The sequence below is a fragment of the Aquila chrysaetos genome, chromosome 12 (genome assembly GCF_900496995.4).
Source record: "Aquila chrysaetos chrysaetos chromosome 12, bAquChr1.4, whole genome shotgun sequence".
Taxonomy (NCBI): Eukaryota; Metazoa; Chordata; class Aves; order Accipitriformes; family Accipitridae; genus Aquila; species Aquila chrysaetos.
This window is the reverse complement of record NC_044015.1, coordinates 32177896-32203054: the sequence shown is the minus strand read 5'-3', so window position 1 is coordinate 32203054 and position 25159 is coordinate 32177896. Positions and strand designations below refer to the sequence as shown.

The following is a 25159-nucleotide window of genomic DNA, read 5'->3' as shown; positions in this document are numbered from 1 at the left end:
TTGGGAGGCACTAGCACCCCTGCCCTGGCATAATCTTGCCCCATTCAACCTCGGCCTACTCAAGGCGTGCGGTCAACTGGCTCCGGCTCAGCTCATGCCGATGCTTTGCTCTGCTCTTCCCACAGCACATGTAACCTACCAGACAAGGCAGACATGGCTGCTGCAGCTGTGACAGCAGAGACCTCCAGAAAACTTGCACAGCAGCAGCAAAGCCATTGGTGGAAACTTGGAGGCTCATTTCCCCGTGTTACTTCAAGATAAAAGTTCACCAGCTTTAACCGCACTATGTTACTCCATGCATGTGGGTTTAATAGAGATACAGAATTAATCTGCTTTCCTTGGGAATTCTCTCTGCCCACTTACTTACTCGTCACTAGATAAGTAACTAGAAAAAGTTAATTGGGGCCCTGACATTAGGGGGGGGGGAAAAAGTCTCAGAGTCATACGCTGAGTACAGTGTTTATTTAAGATATGCAAATGTGCAAGTGGAAATACATGCAACAAAAGCCACTTTTCATGGCAGGATGATTGCTGTTAACAGTCTATGTACTGCCTTCAAAGTACAATTGCTTCCCTACCGATTTGCAGTAAGAACCATATTCAAAGTCACCCATGTTTGATTAGAATAATAAAAAAACAACAGGGATTTCATTTCCCTTAGAAGAAAACATCCAGTCTAGTAAAGAATCCTAATTCAGCAGGAATTAGGAAACACTTTACTGAGGAACAGAAGTTCTTTAAATTCTACATAAGGATCACAAAAAGTGATAAACAGGTTTGTTCCAGTTCAGCTGCACGCTGTGAGGCCCAGGGCAGGAAATAGTTGAGGAGGCATTACACTTGAGGTGAATATAGTTTTACTATAGGCCTGCTGTAAACGAGGTTATCAAAACTAAAAGAATCTAAGTCTTTAATTTTTGAACTATTTGAATACAGAGGATTATTTTTCTAATTCTGTGTTTGTTACTGCTATGGGAAAAATAAGTGTTCTTTATTTTGCTTACAGTCAGTTAAGCAGCAAATGAGGAGTCGTGCCTATGACTGTCTCTGAATGGCATCAACAGATCTGAAAGAGTTCCTTTGTTTTAAATCCAAGAGGCCTTTAGAAACTCTGCCTTGCTACCCTGGCTGCACCAAGGCAAATGAACATTAATCCCATTTTACAGGTAGAGAAAACCAAAATAAAGTGTTAACATTGCTAAGGCCACAGAAGGTATCACCATCAGAGCTCTGGTAGGTACTAACACCTCATGCCCTTTGTACTCAGATGGCTAGACAATTCATTAAGAGACAGAAACAAAATAAACAAAATAATACCATTGTTAGAGCTAGAGTTCCAGTCCTCCCCAACAGTTTATCAGGACTCAGTAAATTAGTCCCTGCCAGGGAGTAACACAGAAACATAGCAAATGGGGAAACAGAGGCACAGGAAAGACAAAGTGTGACTTTACCCAGTGTTACCAGCAGGTCAGCGGTAGAACAGGAGATAGGACCAGCTCTCCCAAGCATCAACCCAGGCAGCAGTCAAAAATGCGACATCAAAATGAAAGGGGCCCTTTGACAGGTCTTTGCTCTTACTGTATAGTCAGGAACTAATGGTGTGACCTTCCAGAACTCAAACTGGACATCTTTGGTAAAGAAACACTGGGCAACTTTATGGGAAAAGCAGGATGTTTTTCTACAAGACTCGCTAAAAAGTTTTTGAGGCTTTTGTGACAGGATGATCAGAGCTATTGTCAGAGCTGAAACCTATCAAAGTGACAAGCAACAGAGAGGACTGCCCTGGAGGCCTGCTCCAGGGTATGCATTTATTCTCCTCAAATCTACAGGCAAATTAAAAGAAAATAGAAAATTCTAAGTCCCACAAGTACTCTAAAGTGGATAAAAAACACTGGGCACAGCTGGTTACTTGGGTTTTAATGAATGGTTTATGGACATAGTGCAACTGTAGCACATTTCACTTTATTCCCTGTATAAAAAAATATTAACAAACATATCAAAGTTGATGGATGAGCAGTTGTTTAGTCTTAAAATGCTTTCATGCCTTCACTCCTTTTTTGTTTCCCCTCATGGTAATAACTAAAGCTTTCAAAACTGTTTTACAGGCAGTAAACCCAAAGTATTGCCCTAGCCTGATAATTACATGTTTGGAACTTGATTTAGACTCCCCCACTCTTTATCTAAATCCCAAAGATTTTACGCTTCCAAGAGCAAGCTTGCAGTTGTCATAATAAATCCACAGACTTTACATGGAAGCTCCAGTATCTCCAGAAAGGAGGTCAATTAGAAGCAGTACATTGTGAAGGTTTCATTTGGACAGGTTTTTTGACAAATTGTGGCAACAATTATTTTGTGGAAGGGCATGCAGAGAAGCATGTTACTCTAACACCTTATTTTCTAGTAGTTAATAGGGGTCATTGAAGGGGTAATGGGGGTGTCCAGCATCTCTTGCTACTAGCTTTCCATTCACCTGTGAAGTAAACAGACAGACTCAAGTCAGAAGGATAAAAATCCATTCTTACTCTCAGTTTCAAATTCTGCATGGTTTAGATTTTAAAATCCTCATACCCCATACATTTGGGAGCACCTTTTTCAGCTTAAACAAAACCCGTTCCCTCTATTCCCGAGTCCTCTTAGCACTTCTTAGAGGGGAAAAAAAAAAAAAATTAAAAAAAAGCAGATAGATTTCTGTAGCCTAGAGCAAGAGTCTTTCAAGTTGCTGAGGCTTGAAGAATTAGATTAAGAATAGTTAAAAGCCTTTTGCCTTGTAGCTGTTATTGAATAAGTGTTGTAACATGCACGCTTCAAAACACTTTATTGGAGTTGGAGATTTTGCCCATGTTTCCATGATAGAGAGTTGCTGGGCTGCTAATTTTACAGATGGACAAGATGAAACACATTGAATAATTTCTTCAGGGTCATATACTGAAGCATTAATAGTGTCACTGAACTTCATAGCGCTTTTTGTTTAAGAACATTTCCACAGAAGACCAGCTTCTCCAGCTGTAAAATGGGAATACTGAAACCAGTGTTCGCAGATAATGAAACAGAGGCTCAGGCTGGCCCAAAAGCAGACATGGCCATGCAGAAGTCTTAGTTCCTACATCCCACCTCTAAGCATTCAGATGCAGAAGTTGCATTTCTAGTTGCACCAAGTCCATTACAACACCCCCAACTTCCAAGGAGCTGAAGTAAAAAACTTGCTCCTCATCTGTAATGTTTGGGGAAATACAGGTGCAGCATTGGCAGAGAGATACGCACCCCCCTGGGTGACAGAATAGCATCATTCAGCTAAAACTTACATTAAGTGACTAATGACTGAATAAAAGTTGTATGTATAAAAATCAATTATTTCTCTAACATAAATGTGATGTTAGAGATCACTCAGTATTATGGGGGCAGAGGGAATCACAGGGACTTTCAAACCAAGTATCCACTAGCAAGTCCCTCTATTAGCTTTCAGTATAAAACCTGCATTTCAAAGCAACAACTGGAATCCCCAGTGATGAACTGTTTACAGTGACTACTGAAGTGTGAAATTAGTCACTTGGGGGCACTACAGAGCAGAAAACCAAGACGTTAAGGTTTAACATTTGACTGATGCTCAGATTAAAATAAAGCTGAAATGAAGCTGTCAACTGAAGGCAATCCTTAAAACTGTGGACAAAAGTATCACCATATCTTCAGGTTTTCTCATATTCTCTTGAGAGCCAACAACTTCCTCATGTTCCTAGAATTCATATTCCTCATTACCCCCCCCCCCCCAGTTTCTTCCCCCTGCATATTTTGCTACACAGAACAGCTCTTCAGGTAAGCATTCTTGTTCACAGGATGCCAAGACAGCAGCTGCCAGAAGCAATGTTTCACATAGCTGATTCCAGTCTACCCCAGGAATTTGAAAGAAGGGGGGGGGCGGTAAAATCAGCAGTGAACACACTGAAGGTCAACGGTAGCCAACTATCAAAACCAGACAAATCATCATGTGTACAACACCATCACTCCTCCTCTCCTGGCTTGCTAGTCATTCAAGTTTTGCTTAAATACATATATTCCTTGGCCAGTTATCTGTTTCCAAAAGTTTGGATTTCAGGCTGGTGCAAGGTAATTTCCAACCTCTATCCAGATAATGAACTGTTAAAGTATAAAGCAACTTAAATTGTCTACATGCAATGTAATGGCCTCTCCTCAGGCTTTAAACAAAACACAATGTAGAGAAGAGTGGCACAAATATAAGAACTTGTTATCTATCAATGAAGTAAAGCAAGGAAAAACTGTCTTGTCAGTTATGATAGGAGCTCTGATATCACTGCCATATCACACTTCGAAATCCAGACACTATAAGTTAGATTTGTAGAGGAGACAGGCATGAAAGGTTAGACAGGAATTTTAATTTACAGTTGATGAAAATTCTTTCCAACAAGCCCAGAAGGGATGGGCAGGAGACAAAAGGTTCCACTAGAGATCTTACATCTACAGAGTTGTGTTTTAATTCCCCTCATCTTGCTTCTTCCCGTCTTGTTACCTGACATTATGGCAATATCTTTGAAGACCAGCTGCATCACATTCACCCTTTTCCTAGTTGGATGGGCTAGCACTTTGAACTGTATTTCATCTCTCCTTTGTGAATCACTGTGACCTGATCAGGTCTCCCCAGTAACAAAAGCACATGAATTATCCACAGCTCATCCAAGCCAGGCTACATTCTAATGTATTTTGCAGTTTCATTAACAAAACAACTTTGTTTGCAGCACAAGTACCAAAACACTTGAAAGAAACATACTGTCAGCAGCAGGTGTGCTTGTCACTACCACATTCACACAGATCAGCAGCTAAGCTTGCAGTTTGGTGTACAGACTCCTGAGCCATAAACACAAAGATAATTTTGGTTGCAGGGATGTGGGGGTTTATATTTACGCACACATACTGAAGCAACCATACAGTTAAAAGCACAGCCTTGAAGCACTTATAAGTCCCAGCACGACAAACAGTGAAAGCTGTAACAACTGTCTACCCTTGATACGAGACAGTCATTCACCACACATTCACAACTTCTCTTTTCTAACCCAGATTAGTCACTAATATGCTCTCAAGTACTCAAAAAACCTCAACGATAAATCCTGGAGAAAAGCTTTCCCTGAAGAATTCCAATAGCCAGTAGCCACCGACTATTGAAGAATAATTTACAGGCAGACAAACTGCTGAGGAGGCAAGGGTATGCTTGACAGCTTCCAAATTTGCAGAGAGACCTAGTGTAACTATGCATTGTACTGTATACTAGAGTAGGGATAGATCACTTCAGACTCATTATAGCATAGTTGCCACATGTTGGTCAGTGACACACCAGGGAATGGCAACAGCTCTCTTGTATAGTCAGAAGCAGGACAATAAGAAATGAGGAACACCTTAAAGACAGGAGACAACAAGGAATTTACTTTTTTTTTTTTTTTTTTTTGCAGTAAGGGGAAAGGAACAAGGTTAGGTCCTTTAATATAAGAAAAGAACAGACCAGCATCTGATAGCACATGAAGTAAGGTTTCACGTGACAGAGTAAACTACTGATGCTAAAAGATGCTGCAGGTAATGGATTTGGGAAGAAAAATACAACAGCCTAAGCCAAACTCCTTACACTGGAGGAAGGTCATTACAACAGATTCTGAAAGGGGGGGGCATCCAGTGGAGGGGAGTGGACAAATTCCTTCATGTGACTTCCACAATGGATGTGGAGAACTAACAGCACCCTGAGTCTCCACTGATCTTGGAGGCTTGTCGTATAAAGTAGACAGGGACAGCTGGAACAAGGAGTACTTCTGGAGGAATTCCATGAACGTTAGCCTGCTTGTACTTGAGAAGAACAAATCAGCAGGAGTTTGGTGAGATTGGAAGTAAGATGGGACTCTGGCTTAAAGGCCCATGAACAGTTCAGTAATTAGAACTACAGAGAGCCATCAGTGGTGAAAACAGATCAGAAAAATTTTCAGAAAGCTACCTTTTTTGTACCCAGCTTTTGAAAAATTCTTTCATCTTAAGATACCCTAAAAAGTTGTAGTGTTCTTATGAGTAAGTAGTTCTGATGGGGACAGTAAAAGAAAGAAAACTGCAAAAGCCCCAAGTTGTGGCCACATGCACATAATGAAAATTATTAGAAATATGAGAAATTTACCGTAATCATTGGCACAATGTAACGCCAGTTTTTATTCAGGCTTCCAATGTGGCTCATCTCCTCTTCTGTGAGGCTGAAATCAAACACCTGAGAACACAAGCAAGAGGCTTTACTCAGTGACCATAGGTTATCATTAGTTTGTCTTCCATTTATAAAATGAGTTTAATTGCAATTTCTATTTATAACAAACATCAAAACAAAGGCTTGAAGTCTGAGGTGTTCACACACTTGCCAACTCTAAGCCTACACTGATACTGCATAGCACTCTTCCACAAAGATAAAAAGCAGTGGGACTGTTCCTCTAAGTAAGTGCTGCCTATTCAATCAATTGTCTGTTACCCATGTAGATCTAACCCTTGAGTAACTGCAGAGTTTACTGGAATTTCCTGAGATTTCTAGCAGCATACTACATGGCAGGATTTGTTTTAATGGGAGTAACAGTTAAAGAAACAACTCCTAACTTAAAAAACTTAAAAATGTAACCAGCCAATCTGTATGATTAAGGCCTGAAAAAAGATCACAGGAGGTGATTTGGAGACCTCCCTCAAGATTATTTGAAGTCAGAGTTTTCAAGTAATTTCTAAAGTGAACTGTCTCTACTTCAGAGCAGCAGTGAACCACACTTATTCCTTCTGCATCATTAGAATGGCAGTTTGCTGCAGAAATAGTCACCTGCCCTCACTTGCAGGGTAAAGCAACTATTATTCATAAATAAGAACCACTGAACATCATTAGAAGACTCCTTTGTTCAATAAATTCATGTCTCAGATAAATTTCAGCAAAGATTTTTCATTTAGACTTCCACAAAGTACATTCTTTACCTTCTGGTAACAAGACTGTGCCTGTGCACATATGCGCACACTCACACGCTTAGCTGCTTAAAACATATCAAGTTTGTTTTCCAAAAATCTTTACCCTTCCTTCTAAGCGTGTGCATACACTGATGAACAAGTTATGAACCAAGTGCTTCAGCTTGTTGCTCTGCAAGTAGTAGGACAGTATATTACTCACACGAAAGGGCATTGCTGAAACTCCTTTCTTCCATTTAACCTTACCTGGAGATTCTGCTGAATGCGAGCGGGAGTGACACTCTTCGGAATGGCAACCACTTTACGCTGCCCTTGCCATCTGTTAAGAGGAGGAGAGAGATCTTCTGTGTGTGTAGCCCAAGAACCACGATATTTATTTTGGTTGAGTAATAATCTGTGGCAGCAGAGATGCCACTTATGCTTCTATGTGAAATAAAAATATCCAGAAGAGGGCTGACATAGCAACGTATTGTATTAGGATCTAGTACGTCCAAGCTCAAGCAAAACAGTAGCCACTGGACTAATGAATGAGAGGAAGATGTTCGTGCCTTTGAACAAGCAAGTTTCAGGTGCTTTAAGCTAAAAACCCAGCAAATAATCAGAAAAAAAAAATGTACTTAAGCATTTTACGCAAGCTCTAACACGACAACCACTGAGAAACTAGAAGAAAACCCAGATCCCTCAAGTGCCTGTCTAGTGGTTTGAGCACAAAATCTTGAACATATTCAGCTAGCAGGGTAACTTGCTGCTGCCCAAGACTGTACTAGTTATATTGACAGATACAGAGCCAGACAAAAAAAAAAAAAAAAAAAATGAGGATAGAAATCCGATTTTACTTTACAAGGTGCTGATCATATTCTGGATATCACTCAATCATCTTGTTTCCCAGTATCCAGCAGCTGGCTTTTACTATATAAAAACAAAACAGCAAATGGTTCTTCAGTGCTAAGGAAGGTCCCTTCCTCAGCCCCCTCTTCCTGGAAGCCCACTTGAATGCAGCAGCAAGAGCTCAAGTGTTCAAGCAACTGACCACGTGCAAATTCAGCAGGTGGGACTCAAATGTGGTGCACTGCTCTCTTAATTGTCCTACTGCTATTCCACAGCAGAAAAGGTAGCAAACTGTCCCAGGCATGGATCCAGGCCCTGAAAGAACCCCTCTGATCCAGTCCATCCACCTGCCCTAAAGCAGGACCAACTCTACCAACTCTGTAAAACAAGCACCACGTGGGGTTTGCTTTTGGCACTCTGATTTTAACTCTTCACCAGTGGGGAAGAACACATACTTTAAGTAGATTCCTTCTAACTTACAGGCTTTGCTTTATTTAAGGCCAGGTCCCAAATATCACCCTCTCTCACAATTGTTCTGTACCTGAGGATGATCTGTGCAGGTGACTTGCTGTATTTCTCTGCCAGTTTTTTGATCCCAGGTTCTTCTAGAAGCACAGGCTCATCTGGGTGTTTCCACATGCGATCTGGAGAACCAAGAGGACTGTAGGCAGTGACAACCAGTCCTTGTTTCCGGCAGTGAGCTATCAGCTCGTTCTGAGCTAGGTAAGGATGGCATTCTACCTATTAAAGTGACCCACAATGAGTGGCTAGAGAACAGATATCAACACAAAACTCTAGACAAACAGGAAGTCAAAAGCAGAGCAGAACCAAACACATCACAGGTCATTCCAGGTTCTGGAAAACCTTATGAGGATAAAGTTTAAGTTAAGAAGAATAAAAAAAGTGTCTGGTAGGCTAAGTTTAGAGGAAAAGGAGACTAGATCACCTAAGTTTAGAGTGGTAGATTTTCCCCATGTACCAAACAGACCATCCAACAAACAAAGAAGCTCTCTATAGAAGGGATTCAAGTAACTCCCTCAGTCTTTTTTTCTTATAGAGTAAAATGCTCCTCACAGACAAGACAAACTCTTCCACTGACCTGTTCAACTAAGCAAGTATAAAGGGCCACACAACATGGATATAGGCCTCTTCTGCAACAAATTAACTTGCCTGGAAGGACTGCCCCTGTGTGCCTGCTCCTGCAGAGCCAGCTATATTCCTCCCTGTGCATCAGAAACTGCACCCCTTGTGCTAAACACATAGCATTGGTTTGCAAATTCTTCACTCCTATGGACACATGGGAAAGGTACTCTTCCTCTCCTTCATTCATCTTACCTGGAGCACAGCTGGTTTGACAGTAGCCACACTTAGTACATCATCAATTTGACGACTGTTGAAGTTTGACAGCCCAATGGCTTTCACAAGACCTTTTTCTACCAGCTTCTCCATAGCCTTCCAAGTATCCTTATAATCCGTGTAATCATAACGCATCGTGTTATCAGGATTCTTTGGGAAGAGATTGTCCCCTCGTCTATAGCATCAAAGGTAAAGTGTAAGTACATATACCATATTATTTATATTATATTAGTTCTTCACACTAAAAGCAGCTTTCCTCAAAGTATTCTCAAAAGCTTATACATAGTTTCGAGAGCAGAGTACAAACTGAGCTAATTTGTCTGTTGAATTTCATTATGCTGACTTAACCTATAAGAAATTATTTCACATAGAGTCTTTCCTATGTAAACTTGTTATACAGTACTTTGAACTACTTACCTGTACAGCAGTGACTACACAAAAATGGCAAGCCAATGTATACACAGCAGCAGCTCTTTGCACACTTTGATCCTAGCAAACCAGCTGATTTAGAGAGCAGCAACTCAGAGGGCAGCTTTAGTTTCTCAATTTGTTTTTGAGGGCGGACTAATATTCTTCATAGTCTGGAGCTGCTACCAAAGGGATCTTGGTTTAAGGGCTATCTAGGAGAGACTGCATTCAAAGTACGCTGGCTCTCCCACTCCCTCTGGATTCTGTAGCAGTGTTAGCACTCGATACAAGACCTCTGTAAGAATCTGCACTTAACATGTACATGTTGACTGCACGTTGGGTGTGTTTCCAATTAGTCATACCAACACATTTAAAAAATAAAATAAAAATTAAAACCAAAACCAACATAACACACACAGTGCAACACCACCACACTGGTAAAGGGCTACGACTGGTCTCGATGAGCAGTCTGTGCTTGAAGGGGTGCCAGCAATCCCACTGGGAGAGCGCTGCTTCATAACCACTGCAGGACTCTGCTAGCTCAGATCTCAGAGACAGACTTATATGGCTCTAGCTAAGCAGTGAACAGTGTGAGAAATGGCAGCAGCTGGGGACAAGGGGAGATGGGTCTTTTTCATGTCATTGATAGATCTAGAACCAAAAAAAAAAAAAAAAAAAAATCAGAAAACCCTATGAGCTCCCAACTTAGAAAAGCAGCCTCATATGTCAAGAGTAATATATTGAGAGATTAATTTTCAATACCTAGAGGCACTGTGATTTTCATCCAGTCTATTTTAATTTCTGTGTAACATTCTTCTGCTTAGCTTCCCAATACAATAGGCATTATAGATAGCCACACATTAAAACAGTTGAAGTAGAGCTAATAGAATACTGTAGAGTGAACGGTTTCAAATGAGAAACTGCTTTATTAGAATGTCAGTTTTGTCAACAGTTTCCGCAACATCAAATACATTTAAATATTAGTAACATCTAAATATACATCATTATTTGTGTTGTGTTATTATCAAAGCAATGTTTAATTTTTTTTTTTTTCTCCAATCAACGGGAAAAGAAACCTGTTTCACAACAGGGGGAATTTTTAATAGTTCTTCCTTCAAACCAGCTCTAGTTGAAAACACTTCCTCATTCTGTTATGCTGAGAAGTATATTTATACTTTGAGCATCTTTCCTCTTACCATTAGTGTTGTATGCTTTGTAAAATTCAGTTCATATGACTAGAAAGGGAAAAAAACATTCTCAAATTTGCAGAACAGACAGAAGCCCTTTAAACTGACAGGGTTTCCCCTGTTGAGTAAAGTCTCCATACAAACATCTAGTAAGGAGATTTATCCCTCCCCCCTGCCCCTTGCTTTTTACTGATTGGGGCAGGGTGGGTTGGTGGGACTGCATCCACATCTGCAAGAAAATAAAGCAAGGAACTCTGCTTCTGATGGGGTTGTAGGATAAGTGCATTGAACACTTAACTGGAAAACTTTCTCATCTCATATTTCCTCAAATTGTAGAATTACTGCAACTAGAGTGTCGAAAGAAGTCACTTTTGTTTCCTGGTCATACAGATACCACCATGATACTGCATGTGCTTGGCAACTCCAGTACAGTTAATAACTATTAGTGAAAAGTCTTGTCTTTACAAAGCACTTAATTCTCATTTTACAGATAGATAAAACTAAGGCACAAAGCAGTTTTGGTATTTCCTCAAGGTTACCATGTAGGTCAATAGCAGAACCAAGAACAGCTGCCACACTTACCCAATACATAGATGACAGACACTAGACTATTTTAAACTTCTAATATATTTTAAACTCAAAGATTTTACCTCATAGCAAGGCAAATTTTCAGCTAGCATAAGATGGCAAACTTCAGCATAGAAACCTGTCCCATAAAGCTTTATTACTTTTTCCCAGTTAGACTACTTTCAGTTACCTAACTTTGGCACCCATGCCAAACTGTCAGAAGTTTAGTCATCTTAATTTCATTACCTAGTTGTTCCCACTATTAAAAGTTTTAAGTAATTGCTTAAAAATTTTAAATGAATACTTAATACTCATTTTTCCAGCCTCATCATTGCTAAATAATGAGAACAATTATCCTTTTTCTATTTACAATACTTCTACACAAAAACAGAAGTTTTGTCTCCTCTACTGTATGTTTACACACATGCTACAAATCTAAAAGTAAACAAATTCCCACCCAACTGAAATTCAAAGAAAAATGACATTTGAAAAATTGTTCCTGTGAATGATGAACCAAATATGAGTAAGTGTACAGGTTGTGGGTAGAAAGGAGTGTCTATGATGGTCTGTAGGACTACACTATTAGCCACACTGAAAAACATCTTGCAGGCAGTATACACAGGAGGAAATTCACAGCTCAGAAAGAAGGTCCTCAAGTTATAAAACCAGCAACTTATGCAAAACTGGGGTTTCTGCATTCTGTGCCCTTTCCAGGTAGAACTTACTCAAAGGCATGAGGCCAGTGCATGAGGTACAGGTCCAGGTAATCCAGTTTCAAATCTCCAAGTGTTTTCCTTAGCGCTGGCTCTACATCTTCTGGGTGGTGCTTGGTATTCCAGAGCTTTGATGTTACAAACAGGTCCTCCCTTTTAATAACCTTTAAGAAAGGGAGGAGATCATAATTTACTGGAACAAGTTCAGAAAGAGAATTGCACCAATTCCCCAACTAGCTTTAAAACAAAGAGAACAATTTAAGTTTTGGTTTTGTGGTGGTTTTTTTTTTTTAAAAGGTAACACGTGAAACCTACAGATTAAACCTTTCAAAAATATACTGGATGGAATGAAATACACACATTGGCAAGTCCTAAAATATACCAAATACTTAGCAATTTATTAGAAGATCTGAAAAACAAAACAATCCTCTCCACACACACACTCTTCTCCAAACTTTCCAATTCAAGGGTTAAAGCCACTACTAAATGTGATGTAGCCAAAAGAAAGATAACAAAATTTACATATGAATAAACTGAGTAATTTCTGTTTAACAATTCACATATTCTAGGCACAACCAGCTAACTTACTCTACTCATCACATGTTATAAACCAAGAATGCTTCTCATGGAAAGAGCGTGGGAAAATAAACAGAATAAGTTTCCCCAAACCTCTGCACTTGAGTTTCCAGGTTCTGGAAGAAATGCACTAAGAACTGAGCACCCTGTACCCTGTGTCGGAAGGGTAAGACCCAGAAATTAAACAAATAGACAATTGGTTAACTAGGAAGTATAAAATGCAAAGGGGAGATCATATTTGGCAAGCTGAAGCACAGAACACCATCAGAGGTCACTTCTCACTGTCTTATGTATAACCAAATACCACTTAAGTCTATACTTTGTAGAAGCTGGAACGATTAATTCCTTAGTTTCTCTCCTCCAACCATTCAGTTATTTCTGTGTTTCACATATGGCTGTTGTGTTCAAAGAGAAAGATGTTTTAGAAATTCTAGTTTTAAGTTAGCTAGCTAGTATGAACTGAGTAAGAGAGTCCTATGCTTCCCTATATTAGTTACCATATCTGATAGGAAGGAATCCCTGGAGCAAGCAGAAAACAGCCTCTCTCCAGCTAATCACATAACAAAGAGATTGCCCTAAAGCCAAGGCAAGAGCAGCAGGAAAACAGGAACATAAGAACCTTCTTTCCATGGGCTCTGAGGCTGTACAGGTAATCATTCTGGCCCTTCAAGCCAACAAGAGCAAGGGAATGAATTTAATATTCCACCTCAGGTCATCCACAGGAATGCCTGTCGTATTACATTATATTTAGGCCATGGACTCTCAGGTGCAGGTCCTAGAATCACAGTTACCAAACCTTCAAAAGCAACCACTGTTTAAAAAGAAAAAAGTACATATTTACTCACTCATATTTTATCTATAACCAAAAAACCCAGTCACCGAATTTCCTGTGGCTACCCACCATTGCATGCTATTCTAGACTGGCAAACTAGAGTAACTTTTCGTATAAATCATGGCAAATATTTTACATTATAACTACTGATTCTGGGAACCTGCGATTTTTGAACACCCAAACTGGGATACTTTGCAAGGGAGAAAGGGACATGCAGGGAAATTTAAAAGGCATTTTCTGTAGCTTCCATGCAAATATTCCTGGCAATCTTTTCTCCTCCTGACAGCCAGGATGGTTATTAGAGGACAGAAAGCCCTCTTTCATGACTGCTCCTGATCAATAACAAACAGCTGGGATAGTCTAGGAGGAAAAGCCACAAATGTTAACTTTACAGTCTACTTTCAGGTCACAGTCGTAAATTTAGATACAACACACAGTCAGCATGGTGGTTCTTGTGTTTTTACCTTGTTGGGCCCAAGGCATTCCTGGAAGGCCTCACCGATCTCCACTTCATTGCTGTAAGCTGCTGCACAATCGATGTGTCGGTAACCCACACTTAGGGCGTATTTCACTGCTTCTTTCACCTATAATCAGAAACAGATTATTGAACACAATCAGTGAAAAGGGTCACATGACTGGAAGGAAAAAAAAACCACCACATTAGGGCCTTAGTGAGGAATACCCCCAAAACACAGATCTATATAAGGTCACGAGACTCAAACAGAGTAGGCTACGGTCCTCTGTGGCACAGTCTTTAGTAGTGAAGAGCTAAGTGCTAGCAGACACTTCAAGAGTAACAAGAAAACAGACCATGCATGCAAGAACTCACAAAATAGAATAGGGATTCATTCTTAACTATAGCTGTCACACTTTTCTTAAATATAAAACGAGCTTTAAGAAGCAGTTTTCAAATACATCATGGCTTAGGAAGACAAACTTTCTGGAACTAACAGACCAATCGATCAATGTCAGTCAAGAGCCTGGTTGCTAATTCCAGAATTGCCAGAGTTTGGGTTTGGTTCAACTGCTAACACTTAATTTCTAAGATAATGCTATTCTATGGCACATTTTTCCTTCATGTCTCATTCTCTCTGATTGCACAACAATGGAAGTCACTATACTGCTGAATATTAACCCATGGCCTGCAGGGGATCTCCTGATGCTTGCAACTTTACATTTTGCTTTCCCCATTGCTGACAATGAAGGTGTTGCCAACAGCAACAGGTCCCTTGCGAGAACCAAGAATTACTACAGATTTCAGCATCATCATTATTTCCCGTTCAGCTGACAAGCACTAAGTAAAATCTATTTCATTTAACTTCCAGTGGACAGTAAGCACACATTCTCTTTTACGTCTATCCAAAGCACTACAGTAAAAGTACATCTTATCTGTACAGGGATTTCTACACACTGCTCTTCACTGACTTGCCTCTTAAGATTGTGAAAGATTGTAAATTACTCTGTGTATAAGGCTTGATGCAATAGGGCCCTAATGTATTTATAGGGATTATGTCTCTCTTCAAGAGATTAAAAAATGTGTCCACAAAGGCTAGAGAGAGATTAATTTCTTTCAACTTAAAGTACCAGCATTTTCAATTTTAAAGCTGACAAAATTATTAACACCAATTAAAGACATGTGCAGTCCTGCTTTCAGATGCTACAGAAACAGAAGGGGGAATCAAATCTGAAAAATATCTCTCTTCTACTGATGGATTTAATTTGTTTTTCTTGTCAAGAACTGCAGTAGACAGAGGATATTCTGACTGCATTCTTTGGCATTTTGAGAGGAAAACTGGAATGCAGACCAGTCTCCCTTAGCCAGAATGACAAAGCACTTCTATTACAGCAGTGAAGTAAGCTCTTCCTTTCTCTAGCAGGATGGTATTTACAGTCCTTGTTTCACTTTGACAAAGACATTCCTCAGAAGGTCACTACAAAGTCAAGGTCGTGGTAATTCTGAAATCAGTTCAGACATATTAAAGACTTTTAAGACTCAATATTCACCCTCCAAAAAGGTGAGAGTTGTAGAGTTGAAGCAGAAAGGAAAGGAAAAACAGCAGCGTTCTTTGTATTAATGCCCCATTTCCTCTACCAGGATAATAATTTTTTTTAAATCCAAACAGGCACAAAATTTGCCATAAAATTAAAGTAGGCACCACTCACAGAGAACTAAGGATAAGAGAACTCCAAACATGTCTCTGCAAAGCGATAAACAGGAGGCTGTATTTCTATATCAGCATATTTTGATAAATTTATAGCACTGAAAACCTGGGATTTGTCATTTAAATAAGGTTTGGATTTGGACAAAATCTGTATTTCAGTAAACTACTCTCAGCCTGCTAAGGCATTCCAGTGTGAACTGAGAGTTCCTGTTCCATGCAAAAGGCAAACAATCAAGAGAAAATGTGCAAAGAAAAAAAGCATTTCTGAAGGGGAAAAAAACCGACCAACTAATAACAGATAGATATAAGTTTAAGAAGAGTACTTTGTTTCAACAGAAAGTTTTGTATTTTTGAGCTTATGTTCAGACAGGTTCATGCATTTCCTGGGGGGCAGATTAAAAAAAAAAAAAAAAAAAGACAACAGAAGCAATTCGATATTCACATGCCTCTGGATGTTTGGTGTTGTGAAGTAACAAGAGCCAAAGGATCATTCAAACTTCTCACATATTCTTTAGTTTAGCCTGTCAATAGCGCTATGGAAGAAGCAATTACTGAGTTCATTTTGCATTTTGAGCCACACAGCTTAAGTGTGACTCACCAACCTAGCATCATATAACTACAGAAAGTAGGTCTGAAAGGAGTCTATCCTCATGCCCCACAGCAGGGCCAACTAAGTCTAAACAACTCTTACACACAATTGTCAAAACCCTTCTTGTAAGTGACAGGCAGTCTATTCCAATGATCAGACATCTTTAGGTTCAAAGCCTTTTAGATGTCTAACCAAGATGGCCCTGATATCCCATCCTAGTCGTCAGACATGAAATCCATAGCTCCCCCTTTGTGAGGGCTTTTTGTGCATTTGGAAAGCACCGGCATGCCTCCTCTCAAACCTCTCTTGACCATGTAACTGTAGATGCTTCCATCTTTCATCAAAACTCACCTTTCCCAAACCTTGCATGACTGTTGCTGCTGTCCCATCAGCTGGTTCATGCTTTTCTTGAAGTGGTTTGCCCCAAAACAGACAGTATTGCAACTGCAGCTTTACTCTCCTTCATTGTATAGTGAAGTCCTAGGAACTACACCCCCATTTATTACATCCTAGCTAGGTACTTGGCCTTCCCACCCACCCTCTTTTGTTTTTGAAAATGGAGGAACACAATATTGCTAACAATCAGTGGCAGAAACAGAATCTGTAAGACCCAATTCATTGTAATATCCATTACTAGATTTTCAGTTCTTCAGTTTGCGTGTCACAAGGTGAAAAACTAACAAGCCAACTTTATACTTCCAAGCAACACAGAGTTCAAGTGACTAGAGAGCCTCTTCTCCACAGCCCCAAGCCATTATGACAAAGCTTTCACTCTAACAGTTCCAGTCAATAATACTTGGAAAGAAAAGGCTCTGACAGCCTCCCCTGCTTCCTGCAAAGTTGTCATGTTTTAGCAGTCCAAGTACATTTACTGACAGGAAATAGGAAAACACCAGATCAGTCCACATGATATTCAGATGCAATATGACCAGAACGTAAGTATTGCTACATCACAGTTTGTACATACTGTACTAAAATTCGCTAAAAAGGAACTCAGACCACCACATAAGTAATGCCAACTTAAAGAGTTGATGTTCCCTAAAATAAAGAGTTTTCCCTCCTATCCTTCAGATGTTGAATTCAAGTCCCTCCCTTAATATATACCAGCAGTAATGAATTCTTGTGCATGTAACCAGGACTCTCTATGTTGTCTAACAAACTTTTCCAAGAACTAAACAGTCTCCTCCATAGCTGCAATATTGTCACAAGACATCCAGTCTGACTGGTTTTCTGAGGTACACATTTCCTCTTCAGCTTTCCTGAAGTTTCACACAGAAACAGGACTTCCCTAAGCCCCCGTCTCGCTTCCCCACAGAGCCAGCCTCTGCCACAGCAGGTTAGACTGTTCATCAGATGGGGATCAATCCTCCAGGTTGAAAGCATGGCCCACTTGAAAGAAGAGAACAAAGCATTAAAGGATTACAGATAATCAAGATCCAATATTAAAAGAACCTTGCTACTGATATTTTGATGCTCCTGTCTGAATGGACTTCTCTTTGAACTCATTCATGATGCCAGTTCATAAGCTTCTGTACTGTGTTCCCTTCCATTCAGTAGCCCTTCATCATGTTCCTATGGTAACATGTAAAACAAATTTCTAGCATTTGATCTTGTAAGACAGAAAACATCCTATTATTTTATAGGATCTATATCCTATAAAATCCTATAGTTTTCCAACGTGGATTGAGATTCACTAATTCTCCCCCTCTATTCTTACTGTCTAGGAAAATAGGGCTGCAATGACACCTTTGTACTGGACTGCTAAGATCTGGCTACAAGGTCAAGGCTTGTTTAGGATCAGGAACAGTAACAGCAATAATAAAGAAATTACTCAAGAGAGTAAGGTCAAGACTGAATAGCAGCTTGGCAAGGAAAATAATTACAATCTGCAAAATATTTACCTGAAATAATTTAAAAGCCATCCACTTCCACTCTTGCTTCTAATGTATGCCTTGCACAAAAGAGCTTTTGACAAATAGCCTCTACTTGGGAAACAGCTAGATTAAATATAATAAATTATAATTCTCCTGCTTCTCTAGGTTTTTGGCACTTAGTCTTTAATTCATAATTACAATAATTCTCCCTGAACTACATCATGTCCTTTTAAGGGTAAATCATTTGGACACTCTGCCAAATTGCTGCTATGCTTCTGAATTTTCAAGAGTGACAAACAGGAATTTATTTATTCCATAGGAATAGCAGCAACTTCTGTGACTGGCCATTTTCACCGCACTTTCTAGATTTTGCCTTCAATATATTCTAGGAATAACCCTTTGAAGATAGTAGATATTCCAAAGAAGTGACTCACAATGATTTCCATGGGACCCCAGAGAAGATGGCTGGATCCCATGTGGGGTTCAGCTGCTAGAAGCACTGCTTACTACAGCAAAATCCATCTGAATTAGGTTTAAATTATAAGAGAACCGGTAAGGATCCTGCCTGTGCATAAGACCACACTTTCCTCAGAACAGTAAGTGCGCAAAACAAACACCACATTCATATTTTGTTTGTTTAGTTTCAGGCATTTGTTTCAGACAATGCACATTTAACTGCTCTGGGTGCACAGAAATTCATCCATTAAGTTCCTGCATGTTAATAAACTTAGTTCAGCTGTCAGTTAATGTTTTAAGTGACAGAGATGAACATTCACACTTGTCCTCATTTAAGAGGTTGACTGAGCTCTCACTCCAACTCATCTTCCACATTAGGACAGCTTCTATTCCCGACAATCCACTGTCCTGACAGTTGTTTGGACAGGAAGACCAACAATAAAATGGCCCTGAATAGATTTAATTTTTATAGCTTGTTTCCCACCTTTTCCTCTAGCTGGCATGAAAAAATAGCACAACATCTTGAGAAGGGTTTTAACTTTCCTTCTCAGTCACGAGCACAATGTCATCCCACATACTCCAAAAGCTATCATAAAGCTAAAGCAAGAGCAGCAGCAAGATATACAATGTTTACTTCACAGACATACAGCAGTACACATAATCCAAAAGGCATTATAAACAACAATACCAGCTATGAATTCCACCAAGCAATGGACATTGCCTTTCACAGCAAGTAGGTGCAATCTCTTCCCCCAAGAATTTATCTTTTAGCTAAATGAAACAGAAAGGAAAAAACACACAAGGGGGAGAAGTATCACAATAGGAGGCACAGTTCATAGCATGCAAACATTCCCACAGTTAGTTTATAGTAACACACAGAATTGTTGCCAAGTGTGGTGTTTGCCAATTCATTGCATTTAGAAGCAGAATGAATGTCTAATGACACAGTAGTCGTCTTAGTCTAAAAGCAGGGTGACCCAAGCACGTTGTTTTTTCTGCTAAACATAGGCTGACCACTGGAACAGGACTTGTTACAAGAACAACAGAGTTCTTGCCTCCTAAAATAATGCTTTCAGCTGAGTCACCAGCCCAAGCCAGAGGGATGTCTGGTCAAACAGGCAGCCCGAGGATTTACCAGTGGAAGAGTCAAGCACCATATTATAGCTACAGCATTTTCTCTGTCTCACCCCACTCAGTGGATTCATCTCCCACAGCACCACTGCCTGAGGCCTAGGTTAACAAGTCTTAAGGAATCTTCTGCTGCTGCTTTTGTGCCTTAAGGCCTTAGTCATGCAAATACATACATTCCACTGACTGCAGAGTACCTGAGACTAAAACCATTGAAGCAAAAGATCGAGGCCTCAGATCTAGGATCTTCAAAAAAGGTGCACAAAACACAAATACTAGTCGAGAGCACATTTTGTAGTGTTCTCTGCTTACTTGGCCACGTTCACTTTTCCAAGTTCCCAGTCCTATGAGAGGCATCTTCTGCCCAGTGTGGAGCGCAACAAAGTCGCATGCTGCAGACATTTTTGCCTAAAGAAGAACAAGAACAAACTGAGTTTGAGCAATTCAGTAAGTTGCAACAATTTACCTTTGCTATACAAAAATAAATAAATAAATAAAAATCATAAAGGTCCTCATTACGCTAGAATAAAGAGATGAAGTAGGTTCTTTACAGTTTTTACTGGTATAAAGGAGATGAATAGCTACGCAGGAGAGATTAGAAAATGAGCCCTTTTTCTCCTCTCCCTTCTTATTCTCTTTTCTCCTTTACAATGCACAGGTACTTCTCAGCTCTGAGAAATCTTAAACAAGAAGAAACATCCTGCAATAACATACAATTAATAGAGAAGCTCAGGTGAAAACATGCTTTTTTTTTTTTTTTTTAAATCAGCAGTAAGCATTGATGAGACAGAAGGGAGAAAGAGATGTTTGTCTGTCCTCCTTAGTGTACAGTAATTCCATAGGTCTTCTGCACTAAGTCTTTCCCTTTCACCAACTCACTACCAGCTGGCTCAGGAACAAAGCTCTAATTACCACTGCAGATGGGGACAAACACATTTTGTAAGAAACAGCTGGTACAGGTTAAGTTTTGAAGACCTGATACCGGTAGGGTTTTGATTAGGAGTGAATGGTAAAGGCATTGCCCAGAAAAACAAAAAATAAAAAAATAATGCTCCGAAGAACATCACTGCTGGAGGATCAGTCCCATCTTTTTATGCCAGATATGTGCTTTGTCACCCTTGAGTACCAATTTTCACCAACTCAGAGCTGAACTACAGCTCATCATCAAGGCTCTCTAGCATTGTGAAGAAAACCAGAAACATTCTGGCTTCCTTTGAAACAAGAATAATTGTTTATGAACTGTTATATACCTGCAACAGGCAAATGCTACCAAGTGAGATGACTATTTTTTTTTTTTTAAAAAAAAAAACCACTAAAACACCCTCTCTGATGTGAAGTCAGGGCTAGCAGAGAGAACAAAATGGAGGCACTTTCAAAGGTGGACACTAGGAAATAACACCTCAGTACACATATCATGTAAAAGTGGTGCATATATAATTTTTTTTAATCATTCTGACATAGAATTAGAAATAGGCGTGTGCAAAGTGAGCTAAAATGCAGTAGGTCCTTACATATTTATGTGTTTTGAATCCTAAAATAACTTTGTCTTCCTGCTCTTTTCCATCTCCTTGCTTATTCAGAAAAGGACACTATCTTGTAAAGAGCTGAAAGATTCCTTGTTCCCATACTGCCAAAATCTACATGTGGACTCTGAAGGAAATTCAAGACTAAGAGCTCAACTCTTGCATAAGATGCATTTCAAGTACAAACAGAATGCAATAGCTAGCGTTGCTATTATAGAAAGTGTCACACAACTGATTTAGCACAAATTCACAAAGCAGTAGTGTTCTTCTGTTACTAAAGGGAGAATGAAAAAAGATTATGCAAAGTCAGTTGTCACGTTGAGCCTGGGCTGCTTCTCTCATGCTTAGCACTGCGATATGCAAGCATTTTCCCTGTGAAATTCAACAGAACAAAGGCCCAGCAGGATCTTCCATTACCTGTTGCTGGCTTTATAGCTGTGCAACAGCAATCTGCTCACAGTCGCACAGCTTTTTATGAAAAAGGAAGGTTTTACAGTGTCTCCCAACATCCTTACAGTCTACATTTCTGGTCAAACTTAAAAAGAAACCACATTCAGGATGAGCTCCAAAGCTGGCTAGCTGATTTCAGCACAAGCTGAGGAAGTTACTTCCAAAGTTCAGCTGTGTCCAACCTCATTAATGTTATTTGTTTAAAAAAACTCAAACAAAACCAAGACTAGAAGAATGCAATGTTGGTTGAATGGCTGACTACATAGGAGGAGGAATAGATGTTTTCAAAGCAGAGCATTCACACAGCGTACTACCCCAAAATAGCTCTGCCTTCTCCCTATTGTTATCATTTTCCTTAGATAATTAAGTCCCAGCTGATGGATGTATTCACACAGAAAGTTTATACTTTCAATTTCTTGCTTCAAGCCATATTTTTGTAGATTTACAGCAGACACCAAACAGCACACTTGTTTTAGAGACATATTAGAGTAGTTGGAGTGATCCTGACCTAAAGGCCATTGTACACCAAGTAGCTGGTGATCCACATAACAGTTAACCTGAGTGGATCCGGGCTTGTCTTGTGCTGTGCTTCTCGTACAGCGAGGCCTTCAGGCCTGTGCTGTGGGACACACAGCCCATGGCTGCAGGATAGGCTCAGCAGCTAGTTGTAACAGGGGAGCCAGCAGGCAGCTCCCACTTGGTACCTGCAATTACACCACCTACGTGTCCTTGCCTTTATCTAAAAAAACAGGCAGTTCTCATGCAAGCATCCTTTCTGTTTGACAGTAGAAATGATGAATAGAGTTGTTTTCTTGTAAAAGAATCCCTAACAGCTCAAGTGACTGAAACAGGGTAACCCCTTCTATGGACAGGGCCTGCACAACATGCTGTGCGTCAATCAGAGGAGGTCTGTTGAACACTGCACAACCCTGGGTTCCCAGAACCTGAAAGGATGTAAGATTATCAACACTATCCTCTTTCTTTATAGGGTTAGCTCTAACAAATAGCATTTGAGATGATACTTTACAGAGTCTGAGTGCCTTTCTTATCAGGATTGTAACAGACCAGCACCTCCTGGTGCAAAACAGCAGTTAAACACAAACTAATGCTCTGAAGTTGCACTGAGATGTATTAAGTCCAGGTGTTAGCACTGAAGGCAATCATCAGTGAACCAAACTGTGGGTGTACATCTATTTTTTTGGGGGGTAGGGAGTCAGTGAAGGAAGAATGACAACAGCATTCTCTTCTATTCTGAATTTGCGTAGCAATTTTGTAGTCAACTACATGCAAGTAGGTTCTTTTTACCTGAATTTAGTTGCCTAAATAAAAGTATCTTCTTACACTATGCAATACAACTAAAGACTTAAGGTTTTTTGATTCAAATTGGTCTGTAACACAAATGTGACAGAACCATATGCTTTACACAACCATGTTACACAATCATCTTGAATGCAACACTTCAGCCCAGAAGACAAGGTACACATTTAATCAATAACTAGCATCAGCACATTTTCTAAGAACCATCTTGCTTCATGTAACACTGTTGCATATTAACACTGCAGACAGAGCAGAACTACAGCCTCTGGCAGAATGGAAACATGCCGGAATTGGACATACTGGAAGAAAACACACTAATTAATATTTTCCACTCAGATTCTTCCCCTAACAAGGAGATGTAAGAGAACTACAGTGTCTGCTAGCCATCATTATTTGGTTCATTAAAAAGCTGGAAGCCTCTTTTTAGAAGAGCAAAGACAAAAATAAACATAGAAGCAAACTAATTCTGGACAAGTAAGATGTGGTTTTGGCCGAACAATACTCACCTATTGCCACATTCACATAAACGAGTTAAAGCTCAGAGTAACTCAACGGCAATATAAGCAGCCTGGCTAGGAGGATGCATTAATAACCAGGGAAGTGCAAGCTACACCTGTGCATCAACCCACAGCCACAACTCGTTTTTAATCGAAAGTAAGGAGTCTTCCATCAGTAAAACACACGTAAAGACGTATTAAATTAACACGCATAGACATGCGAAGAAGTATACATCGAGAACACCGAAGTCCCCGCTACCGAATCGCTTCTGCCCCACAAACGGGGGCTATCCCTCCGTATTTGGGCGGCGCCAGACGTGCCCCGGCAGGGCAGCGCGCCCACCTCCCCCTTATCGGGGCGGCCCAGGGAGGGTCCGCCCCGCGGCGGGAGGCGATAAGGACACCCCACCAGCCCGGCGCAGCCCCCCGCCGCACTCACCCGCAGGCCGCCGAGCATCAGCCGCCCCCCGCACAGCGCCGCCGCCCGCTTATAGCGCCAGCGCCGCCGCCGCCGCCTGGGCCGACGCTTCCGCTTCCGGCTGGAACCGCCGCCGGGCGCGGGAAGGCGCTCTGCCCTGCTCTGCCCTGCTTTTGGCAGCGGTTCGCAGCCCGCCGTGCGGGACCTGCGCTGGCCGCCGCGGCGCCTCTGCTGCGCGAAGCGTCCGTGACCCAGCTGGAACAGCACTGGGTGGTCCCTTCCGAGAAAAATAAAAATAAAAAATCCAGCAATGAGCGTTTCTGCAGGGGCTGGAGGAGCCGGGCTCTTTGTGGCCCTTCACCGTGGCCGGGCCTCTGCAGGTTTTCCCTCCTGGCACGTTGCTTGAACTTCGGGGGCGCAGGGTGTCCCGCCGGCCCGGCTGCCGTAGCGCCGGGGGGGGCTGCAGGGCTGGTGCGCCCTCCGCACCGACCTGCTGCCGGGTTTGCGCCGGTTCATCTTCCTTTTCCTCTGGGTTCTGTTCCCAGCAGGAAATTCAGACGGCCCAGACTCCCCCATTACAGCCGAGTGCTTAAGTGATAAATCTGATGGGCCGCACCACAGAGAGGGAAACTACAAAATGCAAACCGAACAGATAATGACTACACGAAGCGTGTGCATTTACATAAAAGTCTCCTCGTCTGCTATTTGTCTTGGCCTCTTGAAGCTCTTTTTACTGGTAGGAAGAAAGACAGAATTTCCCCGGTTTTATTTGCAGCCCTAAATAATAGGAACCCAGGGAAAGTCCACAGCCCGTCCCACTCGCTTTGCTTCAGCCTTTGTGCTAAAAGGTGCATAAAGAGAAAGAAATGGCACTTCCTGAGAGGACTAAGGCTCCTTTTGTTGTAGGTGCACAAGAATGCATTTCCTTGTTTGTGCAAGAAGATTGAAAGTGAGATTAAAGCAGCCTGATTTAAGCAGAGTGCTACTTGTGGGTGGGTACAGTCTTGCTGTTGTAGTCACAGATAGAACCTTCAACAGCAGCAGACTTTGGCCTGTAACAGAGAGAAGACTGTACACCTAATCTTAAACACAACTAAAAAAAAAAAAAAGTTTTGACTTTTACTCCGGGTTTCCATTTTTGTAAGTAATTTATAAACATTCAGAATTTGAAAATAGTAAGATTAGATCAGAAATAAGGCAAAATATCTATCCAACAGGGCTTTGAAGAGGCTGTTATTTATTTCCAGAAAGGTAATTCTGCTGCAAATTCTGTCTTTGTTGTTCTGACCTGAACTGCTCAGGAGGCTTA

At 40.7% G+C, this 25159-nt stretch overlaps 1 protein-coding gene across 3 annotated transcripts; it reads right to left on the bottom strand.

Moving 5' to 3' along the window:
• Window positions 1-443: 443 nt before the first annotated feature.
• On the bottom strand, window positions 444-24001 carry AKR1A1 (aldo-keto reductase family 1 member A1). Of its 3 annotated transcripts, none has more exons than XM_030032124.1 (9): window positions 23872-24001; window positions 19958-20053; window positions 13901-14020; window positions 12041-12192; window positions 9133-9328; window positions 8339-8538; window positions 7216-7288; window positions 6161-6247; window positions 444-2470 (listed from the first exon to the last, which is right to left on the bottom strand). In XM_030032124.1, the coding sequence occupies exons 1-9, from the start codon at window positions 23887-23889 to the stop codon at window positions 2405-2407; spliced, it is 1008 nt and encodes a 335-aa protein (XP_029887984.1). In that variant the 5' UTR covers window positions 23890-24001; the 3' UTR covers window positions 444-2404. The 3 variants fall into 3 exon arrangements, with proteins under 3 accessions (XP_029887984.1, XP_040983876.1, XP_040983877.1); XM_041127942.1 differs by lacking the exon at window positions 23872-24001 and adding an exon at window positions 23442-23728; XM_041127943.1 differs by lacking the exons at window positions 19958-20053; window positions 23872-24001 and adding an exon at window positions 19206-19288.
• Between the last annotated feature and the right edge of the window lie 1158 nt (window positions 24002-25159).

What these genes read in the sequence shown, in the direction of transcription:
- AKR1A1 (XM_030032124.1), bottom strand. An exon ending in CACTGGCCTCATGCCTTTGA is followed by an intron (nt 9,329 to 12,040) that starts GTAAGTTCTACC and finishes TTGATGCTATAG; the next exon opens with ACGAGGGGACAATCTCTTCC. An exon ending in GCATTCAGCAGAATCTCCAG is followed by an intron (nt 6,248 to 7,215) that starts GTAAGGTTAAAT and finishes TTGTGTTCTCAG; the next exon opens with GTGTTTGATTTCAGCCTCAC.